We start from the raw sequence: 10,437 nt of genomic DNA, 5'->3' as shown, positions 1-10,437 counted from the left end.
ATAGTTGTTAATAGCATCAGAATATAGAGGGTTGCTTTGAAACTTGTGTTCATCTTATTCAAAAATTTTAAACAATATCCAAAAGAAATGAACCTATGAAGCAGCGTGCTGTTTTCATATCTACGGGTTTCCAATACGCGTTTTGATTTTTATATCAAAGAACGAGTAATTTTTGTGAGAAATCAATTGATGGTTATTTTTTTAATAAGGAGAGGGAGGTAAGCCATTTACTGTATTTAAAATGACATCAGCCGAATGACCGAATTATCTATGTTTGCAGAACCATCATCTTCATGTCTTCGATATTCTTACAAATTTCATCTTATTGGATTTGAATCCATCGTAAAGCATTGTTTATGCATAGACCTTATCTTTCACGTAGCTCCAAAAAAAGGGTAAAACCTGTTGAGTCACAATATCTCGGTTGCAAATTCATTGCTAGTGTGGCACATAGCTCTGACTAGTTGAATATATATTTCCGCTTCTTCCACATCAATAGCTTCCAAATCCAGCTATATAACAGAATAAATTAATTAAAAGACAACATTTTGTAAAATTGTTTCTGATCAACTTAAAAAATATTAAGCTTTATACAGGGTGCGGCAGAGCCGACTGACGAGTTTAATGAGGTCATTAGCCAGTGATAAGATAAGATTAGGCCTTAATAAGTGGTATATTTTGTATTGTACGGTAATGCCGTTTTTATTCGTAATCATGGTCTGGACAAGTGTACATCGTGGTTTCGTCGTGCATGCATATTACGAAAATAATCATTCTGTGATCGCTACACAAAGGGCTTTTCGTTTACACTTCGGCATTCTACGCGCTGAATCTGTTCATTCTGCAAAACACTATCAAATTGTGGATACGGAACTTGGAAGAAACTGGAAGTACCCTAAGAAGACTTGTACACGGAGCACCCAGAACGGTAAGAACCCCCGAAAATGTACAGTTGGTTAGAGAGTCAATTGAGCAGTCACCAAGTTGCTCGGCCTGGAAACAAGCCGTAGCTTTGGGAAATTCAGACCATTATTTGAGGAGAATTCTTCACGAAGATTTATCATTCCATCCTTATAAATAAATGCTTATCCTAGAGTTAAATGCTACTGACTACAACAACCGCAAAAATCTCTGTCAGCAAATTCTTCTACAAATTCCTCCGATATCAACTATTTTCTGTAGCGATGAGGTCCATTTTCAACTTTCTGGAACTGTAAATAAACAAAATTTTAGATGCAGGGCTGCGAATAACCTACGGCAGCTCCATGAAAGACCACTCCACTCTCCAATTGGGGTGATCGGCCCCTACTTTTTTGAGGAGGAGAACAGGACCGTCACTGTCACGTCCGCTCGTTATGTTGTCATGTTCGAAACTTATCTTCAGCAAAGGTTGGAGGAAATGGCTGAAGAACATGATTTGGGAGATATTTCAGCAAGACGAAGAGCGCACACAGCTCGAATTTGACTTGCTGTCTTACGCAAAATGTTCCCTGGGCGGTTAGTCTCTCGTAGAGGAGAGATTTAAGCATGTGTGATTTTTTCCTTTGGGGCTACCTTAAGGATAAGGTTTTCACATACCATAGAAGAAGTTAAGCGCAGAAAAACACTGCAGAAATCGAGGCCAAACCAGTCGAAATGTGCCGAAAATCATGTGAAAGCTTCAGAGATCGTCTACAACAGTGTGTCAATGCTGACGGCTGCCATCTTGGAGATATAATTTTCAAAAAATAATTAAAAAAAAGGATTGAATACTGATTTAAATAAAAAAATGTAGTTTTACTGTTCGTTATTTATAGCCCATCAAAACTCGTTAGTCGGCTCTGCCTCACCCTGTATATATTGAAATCCAATAGTTTTGTAAATTCCTGAAATTTCGTTGAAATTTATCAACAAATGTAATCAAACAACACGTTCATAGAAACCGTGTATTTTTTTAAAAATTCCTACTCTACGAAAAATATTTAAATATTTATTTCCAAATATATGGTTACGGATGACGCTGTAAATGTGGCTAAGGCTGAGTTCGAAATTGTTAGACTTCTTCTAAAGTATTGCCGACAGTATAAGCAAACAGCATAAGCTCTGCAAGAGTGTTGTAACACTTGTGTTCTTAAAAGTAAAACAATACGATAGGCGATTTGATGTCAAGTTGGCATTTGTTTTTATTATTTTGATGCATTTGTACAAAAATGACAGAGTAGCAAACGATTATATTCTCAATTAAATGTATCAATAATCATCAAATTTCTTTCTTCTATACAGCAGAACTAAATCTGAGATTAAACTTTTATGAACAAATAAAATGCACGCACTTGCTCACGTCATTTGATTTCTCAAAAAAAAACTTAATTTTTATTAGAAAGTTAGAGCGTTTCTTTTTAAAGTTTTCAATTTGATTTTAAAAATATCATCTGCTTATTAATATACATACAATTTACAATTTGGATTTCGTTAAAAAATAATGACACGTTTTCGAGATATTGAATTTCGAAAAAAAATGTTTAGTATTTTTTTAAAAATCAAATATAAAAATAATGAAATTTTTGATCGTAAAATATTAGTAAAACAGTATAAAAGCTTGTGCAGAAATATCAGCACGAAATAACAATTCTTTGGTGGCACCCTTCTGGAACAATACAAACATTTGTTTTTTTGTTGTAAAAAGAACCTTAAAAAATCTCTTAGTTAGTTTTTGAGAAAATTCGAGTATTCGATTTTTGTCCAAAGCAAAAAAGGTTAACGCTAATCGGCTTAAAACCTTAATTTCCATTATTTCGACTTCTCTACCATCGTAATGTAATGATTGATTTAAATTTCGAGTTTGAAATGTTTTATGAATGCAATACTTGTAAATTGCTTAAAGCATTGTAAATCTATAAATCTAAGAATGAATGTAATATTAGTGTTAAGTTATAACGTTAGTTAGAAACATTTTTCTTCTTCTTAGGATTTTTATTTTTTTTTTTATTTCTGGCAATCAATGTGTTTAAAAACGGTTTCTTCCTCGTACCATTTTGAAGCTTATTAAAATAAGAAATATGTGTAGACGGAACTGGCAAAGATACCGACAACAGCACAATTTTCAACAAATGAACCATCTCAACAAATTAATAACAGAATCGATATCAAAATTCAGGAACATAGAATATTCTAAACCGTTTTGGAACATACATAAAATAATTAAAAAGAAAAATATTCAAATACCAAAAATCGTCAGGGACAGTTCATACTTCTAACGAAGCCAGAGCAAATACACTTGCAAACACTTTTGCTAGCAATCATAATACTACTACTAACCTCTACAACGATCCTATTTTTTAAATTCAATAGAACTTTAATAAGCTTATCTACAGAAGAATTAATTTCTGTTGAAGACATTGAATATTTGATATGTGATCTTAAGAATAAAAAATCTCCTGGAATGGATGGTACTCTAATTCAATTCCTTAAAGAACTTTCAATGAGTGGAATTGTTTATTTAGCTTCTCTTATAAACGCCTGTTTTAAAATTCAATAATTTCCAGTTAAATGGAAGATGGCAAAAGTTGTTCCAATATTGAAATCTGGTAAACCCCGAAGTGATCCACTAAGTTATAGGCAAATAAGCCTACTCAGTAGTATAAGTAGTATTTTCGAAAAATTAATTCGCTGCAAATCTTTTTTGAATAAAAAGAATATCATACCAATACAGCATTTTTACATTTTTCTAAATATTGAAGGTTTTTGTGACACTTGTCGATGCTAAATACTCGCTTAAGATGACAAACAATTAAAAAAAAAAAACTACAAAAACAGTAGCATCTGATTCTAGTGATTCTGGAACAAAAATAAAACAAAAAACTAGCGTTAACGCAAGTCTCTCAACAAATAAGAATTATTGAAATTCGAACCATCTTAAAGGAATACAATTTAAGAAAAACCCGCTACTTAACGAACAACCGAAAGTTATGCTAAGAGTTTTTCAAAACTTAAATAATCTGGAAAAAGAGTGTAATCACATGGTTTTTCACGCTATAAACTATTTAATTTCGGTGGTACTGATGGTACAACCTTTTAAGGTGTTAAAAGCGTAATCAAAAATTCGAAGGAGGTGTTGATATATTGAAAGCTTGCACTTATTATGGAACAGTTAAGGTTGAGGTTGAGCAGCTGGGTATAAGGAAATCCTAGAAAAATATTTTCGTAAATTGTCTTACATTTTTTACCTTTAAACTTCGATTACCAACATGATAACGCGGTTTTCAGTCGGCTTGCCTAATAGAAGCTTTGACAGAGAAGTACAATTTGCACTTCCTTCAATCTTCAAACTTCATCTTATCTTAAACATTATTAGATATACTTGGGAAGTTTGTAGACAAAGAATCGTTAATTGCTGCAATTAAGTTAGCGCTTAGCGAAATATCGGTGAACTTTATCAAAAGGCCAAAGGATTCATACTGGAACTAACTAAGGAAATAATTTAAAGTAAAGGTTTAAGTTCCAACGTCAAAACTTAAAAGAAACTAGTTTTATTCCAAATCAATAACTATTTTAATTTTAGTTCCTCTTCAGTTGACTCAAAAAAATATAATAATTTTTCCTAGTAAAAAGCTAGCACTTGAAAAGTGCCCGAAAGAAAAACTAGTAATTGATTTTTTAAAGTTTTTTTTTCAAATTCTTTTCTTAAAACCTTAAGGGTGTAGTTAGCTTCAACAGATGGCACAAAACCTATCAATATTTGGATCTAAATGTATAAAGTATTTTCAAACATTTTTGAGTATTTATTTGAAGCGGAGTACATATTTAATCTACATTATATTTTTTAAAATACACTTTTCAATCAAATTTCTTTGAAAATCATCAAAGAAAATTGTATTTGATATCACATATTTTGTTAAAATTTAAATATGGAGCGATGGAAGAGAATTGCGCTCACAGAAGAACAGCTTCAAATAATTTATCGGGAGTGGGGAATTTTTTACACCCTTAAGCAAAAGCTAGACATTGCAGCTAACTACTATGACATCTCATTGAATATAAAAGTAAACAATATTAATATTGTTGTCAAAATTACATATAAATAATTGTTATTTTTCTTTTTGTTTACATATATTTTATATTTAAGAATGATCCAAAGGCTCTCTATAATAGAAGTCGTTGCAAGCGGAATATTGCTCAAACCGAAGGATCCTTACGTGATGCAAGGACTGCTGTTGGTACGTTTTTGTTTAATCTTTGTCTATATGTAATTATGGATGTGCAGATTAATAATTTTTAATTTGGTTTACAGAAAGTGACCCCATGAATCAAGCTTTAAATTTGGAAATCTGTGATGGCTTATACGAACTTAACGAATTTGAAAAGGCTAAATGTGAGATTTTCAATTGTTCACTTAAATTTACAGGACTCAAATTACGTGCATTTCACAATAGAAGTGACGTGGTAATGTAACCTCAGAAAAAATATCATTTTCTTGAATGTACAATTCATAGAACCTCAATTTTGTAGCTCGATGATAACTTTAATGACACTCTTGGCGATACTTTGGGGCCACACATTTTACAAAACGAGAAATATTTCCACAAAGCTTTAGAAAAAATAATTCGAGAGAGGAATATTGACAAACGGCCTCTGTGGAAAGTATTAAAAAAACAAGGACATTGTGATGTTTTGAGTATTCTTGAAAAAGAAGTTAAATATTTCCTTTTTATCATTAAGCACTTTGCACACATGAATTATATTCGTTTGATTTAGGAAGAACTAATTTCTCCAAGAGAAATAGCAAGACAAAAACTTGCATTTAATGTTTTCAATCAAATTTACATGAGAAGAAGTTGGGTGGATCTTCTATTTATGAAGACTCTTAAGAGCCATCCAACCCTGATTCTTCCGCAGTCCAAATGGAGTAGTCCCCAATTGGAAGAAATAACTCACAACAAATACGAAGTGGCTATGCGATTTTTGGTGAGTGTTATCTTATAATAGTTTTGGCTTTGATATTAATATTTATGCAATAGGTCTGATTTTTAGAATTGAAACATTTCTTTCAAGCGCTTCGCAATAACGCATTCTGTAACTCCAACACTCAAGACCTCAATGATAGGTTCAGGTATATTTATAACGGACGTTGTTTTAGACATGTGGTTTTCAATCTTGCAATACTTTGTTCAGCGTTGGTCTTTTTGTCATCTGTCAATTGGTTTATGATTTGTTTTTTTTTACAATTTCATTGCTTGGACGATATTGATCTTTAACTGTTTAGGGGTTGTTAGTATAGCAGTTTCCCACAAAAAAATATGGTTTAAAATTTGAGCTGTTGTGATTGTTTGCGAGTTGATATTTGTGAATTGAGTCTCGGCTACAGCATCCACAATTTGGTATCTTGCACGAACTCTTTGCACTTCGCATAAACTTGCATACAGCAGATGCGGTGGGTTCTTAATTTCTTTCGGTCGAAACTTCTTTTCTAAAAATGCACATTAGTACCCACGTTCTGCCTTTCACTCATTGTGAATACACTTTGCGAAAGTAGATTTTGGGTGTTCCACAATTCGTTATTGTGAACTTGATTTTCGAATATGCAAATGGATGTTCTGTATTTCGTCTTGTTCCATTTTTTTAACACATTCAAATCACATTTTTTGTTTCGGTGAATTGATCTTTGATGGCTTTCTTTTTAAATAGAAGGAATCGATTAAGGTATTATAAAATGTTCTATTTCCCTTAGAACATATAAAAACCATCTCTGCTTGATCTTAAATTACAATGAAAGCTTAAAAGAGGAAATCGAGAATTTACTTTATTTATCAGAACAATTCTACATAAATTTCACACACTTATATTGTGGCTTGTAAATCCAATATATTTGATTTGTATCGCAAAATTCGTCTTCTTATTTCTTCCCTTGAATTCTGCTTCCTTTTTTCACTTAAAATTGCCAATAATATTGCATCCATCTTTAAAACAGCAAACATTTTACAGAAACAAAATAAAAATGGGTGATCCTTTAGTTCTGACAGATCGAAGCAATTTCAAAGTTGTCGAAATCGATCGAATTGAAGAACATGTAATTTCATTTCACGTGAAATTGAAAAGTGGTCTCAATTTACTTTCGATCGAAATTCGGAACATGGCCGTAAAAAAATTTCGTATCCGGAAATTGACAACTATTGACTGTCATGGTTATCGGCTGATAATTGACTACCAAATAGTCATTTTGACTAGCAAAATAGTCAATAGGACGACTTTTTCGTTCTGCTTATAATGTTACTGATAGTTCGTATCGCTTTCTAACAACATTTTGTCGAAATACAGCCATCAATAATTTCAAAACAACTAACATCCCAACTATATTCTAGCATTTTACTTAATTTTATTTTCGTCTCGTTTACTCACAAATTATGGAAACAAAATTAAAAATGTAATTCAAATCTTTTGTATTATAGAAAATGCTAAATGCCAGAGCACCATTATATACAAAGAATGTTCGAAAATGTACAAACAAAGTTCTAAACAAAAAATCAAAAGAAGAACACCTATTTCGAGTTCAATACCAAGTTCATCGTAATATGTTGGCTATCTTGAGAAATATAAAAAACCTACGAAAATTGAGGAAAATTGAGGTTCAAATAAAAAAAAATAAAGATTCGAATATATTATTTAAAATTAACATCTTGTTTTAGAAATTAACTCGCTACATCGAAGAAGTAATGGGAGACTATGTTGTGTTGAAAGCTCGTCGAGTTATGCCTTGGAAATTTGAGTTTATAAATGAAGTCTATAATATTTTAGCGTTAACTTATATTGATAATTATTTGAGCACTCCACAAAATCTTACTGATATTAAGCCTGAAGAACGTTTGACTTGGCTCTTGAAACTTCCAAAGGATAGGGACAAGGAACCAATTGTATTTGTTTTTGGTGATAAGTCAACTTATCGGAATGAAGATTTGGCCGATCAGCCTATGATTGGACATAAGTTAATACTTTATTAATTTTTTTTTTAACATAATATTGAATCTTAAATAATCTTTGAAGAAAATTCTTGGCTCGAATGGAAAAGCGTATAGCTTACTCTGAATACTGCATAGAAATATGCTATTTGCTTCATGAAATTGCTAAAAGTCAATTGATTAATTCTCGATTTGATGAATGTTGTATTATAGCTCGAAAAAGTATTGTAGGTAATTTCACCTGTTTATGAATCAAAGATAAAATATTAACTAATTTCTCTTTTTATTTCTTTTAGAAGCTACCAAATGCAATAGTCTGATTTGGAATTTACTTGGATTGTTACTGATTTGTAAGTCTCATGCTTTATTGCATAAAATTGAAAAAATTCACGATACTTTGAAGGAAGCAAAAGTTATTGCGCAACGTTTGAAAAACGATGAAGTTATTCGATACATAGACTTGTTAGATTATATCAATGACGAATATACAATGGAAAAGAAAATTCAGGAAGAATTCCGGAGAACAAAAAGCAGACACTCAATTTCTTCTTCTGGCCATAAGAATAGCAGCATCTTCTAATTGAGATTCTGTTAAAACATAGTTGTATTTGTTAAATTACTCAAGCACACATTTTAATGAGGATTGAAACTTTCTATTAAGGCTTTCAATTGCAAATAAACTTAGTTTTTATTCGATTTTTGGTGCTACTCAATGGTTTAAACAATTTTTATGGAAAGTAAGCACCATTATGGGGTTTCTTATAATGACGGCCAATGGAGAAGGTTTAAACCTGAAAAATCTATTTTTATTTTCGTACTAAACCTCTCTTCAAATTAAGTCTTGGTGTTTCATACTTGTTAGATAAAATTTTGCAGTATTTCAACATAGTTAAATATTCGCGAAAAAAAAAGTAAGGCTTAACATTTTGTCATTTGTCATGGTGGTGTTGGTGTTCTTGGATTTTTTCCAGAATCTGCCGTATTAACAATAATTCATTGACTGTGGATTTTCCTGGTCGTGAACCACTACCAAGTTGTTGATGATGGACTTTTGACGTGCAAAAATTACGGCTGAGAAGATTTTGTAAGTGATGTTCAGTAAACTGATTTCTCTATAGTTGTATGTATATAGTAGTTGGGCAAACAATACTGAAGTTTCATTCATCTGGCATGCTTTCTTCCGACCATATCTTACAGAAAAGTTAGTGCATGGCATGCTCCTAAACAAAATTTCTACAGCAACTTTGAAGAGCTCAGCATTCAAGCCATCTGCTTCAGTGGCTTTGTTAGACTACAGCATAGATATGGCACTCTTTACTTCGTCTAAGGCGGGACTGTAAGCTAGTAAGAAAGTAAGTAATGTTGTTTAATTCACTTTATCCATACATTTAATTGTTTCTTATATTTTTATGATTTGGTCCAGTTCTTATAGAATTAGTAATAATTTAACAAATGTGTTATTATTTCATTAAACAAAAGGTTCAACAATGACTTTTGTTGTCTGTCGCAATCAGTACAATTTTTGAAAAACTTCCCTAGATTTATAATTATTTTTAAGGCAAAAATATAATAAAAATACTTTTCAAATTCTAGTTGCTAAATTCATTTATGAGTTGTTGGCGATAAAAAAAATAAGGTATTTGTTGATGCAATTCCAATCCTTTATTCCATTAAGAGATCTATTATAGTGTTCATATCAAGGGAACCACTTCCTAATGTGTATCGACGAATACTACTTCTTAAAATTGGGCAAGTTCCCACAAAATGTGCAAGGGTCTCTTCTTTGTTTGAATTGCAGAGAGTACAGTTTAGATTTTCAGTTTCTGTCCTTGGTGTTTCATTGAGCATAATGAGCCTTGCTCTTGCTTTCAGTATCCAGCGAATTTTGGAGACATCCTAGTCATCCGAGACGTAAACTTCACCAGCAGTATAATCAAGCAAATTGTTAAAGCTGTGTGTTCTCGTTTGTTGTGCTTTTTGCAGAGAATCTAAGTGCTCGCGCTCGATTATTTTAACTGCTTCGCCACCCACAACCAGCTTAAACAGAGTTTTGTTGGTCACGATCTCATCCAACATCTTCCCGATTGAGGCTATATTTCCAGCTTCTAAACCAGAAAATCTTCTTTTTAATTATCAGCTTGGCTAAAAATGTTGGTAACCTGTTTTTTTGCGTAAACACTGAGAACTCTTCCCAAATAGGACATATGTATGACATCTCATCGGGTATTCAAAGACAGGTTTCAACTGGCATTCAAGGTTCAAGACATAGTTAGGCGTCACACATGGCAGACCCAGTACTTTTTTGTATCTTTGCATCTTTTCCACTTCATCATGTTGTAAGTCCACCATATTTGTGCTCCATAACCAAGAATAGGCCTGTTAACCGCGTTGAAGATATCAATCATAGAAGTAAATTTAACATCTTTTTTAGTGATACCTATTCCACGTAAAATTTCAGCTCTGTCTAGCTTGTTTAAATCGTTCTTTAAAGTGCTCCGTTATAGGC

The 10,437-nt window shown here is 32.2% G+C and overlaps 1 protein-coding gene across 2 annotated transcripts; it reads left to right on the top strand.

Annotated features, from left to right (window-relative positions):
* The first annotated feature begins 4,815 nt into the window (after positions 1-4,815).
* LOC129941541 (uncharacterized) lies at positions 4,816-8,627 on the top strand. 2 transcript variants are annotated; one of them, XM_056050212.1, is made up of 9 exons: positions 4,816-5,021; positions 5,105-5,195; positions 5,270-5,421; positions 5,488-5,670; positions 5,734-5,943; positions 7,425-7,601; positions 7,662-7,957; positions 8,017-8,162; positions 8,228-8,627. In XM_056050212.1, the coding sequence occupies exons 1-9, from the start codon at positions 4,887-4,889 to the stop codon at positions 8,509-8,511; spliced, it is 1,674 nt and encodes a 557-aa protein (XP_055906187.1). In that variant the 5' UTR covers positions 4,816-4,886; the 3' UTR covers positions 8,512-8,627. The 2 variants fall into 2 exon arrangements, with proteins under 2 accessions (XP_055906187.1, XP_055906189.1); XM_056050214.1 differs by having other exon boundaries at positions 8,017-8,158; positions 8,228-8,403.
* The last annotated feature ends 1,810 nt before the right edge of the window (positions 8,628-10,437 follow it).

This window comes from Eupeodes corollae, chromosome 1, assembly GCF_945859685.1.
Source record: "Eupeodes corollae chromosome 1, idEupCoro1.1, whole genome shotgun sequence".
Classification (NCBI taxonomy): Eukaryota; Metazoa; Arthropoda; class Insecta; order Diptera; family Syrphidae; genus Eupeodes; species Eupeodes corollae.
Note: the sequence above shows the minus strand (reverse complement) of the source record. Positions and strands in the feature narration are given on the sequence as shown.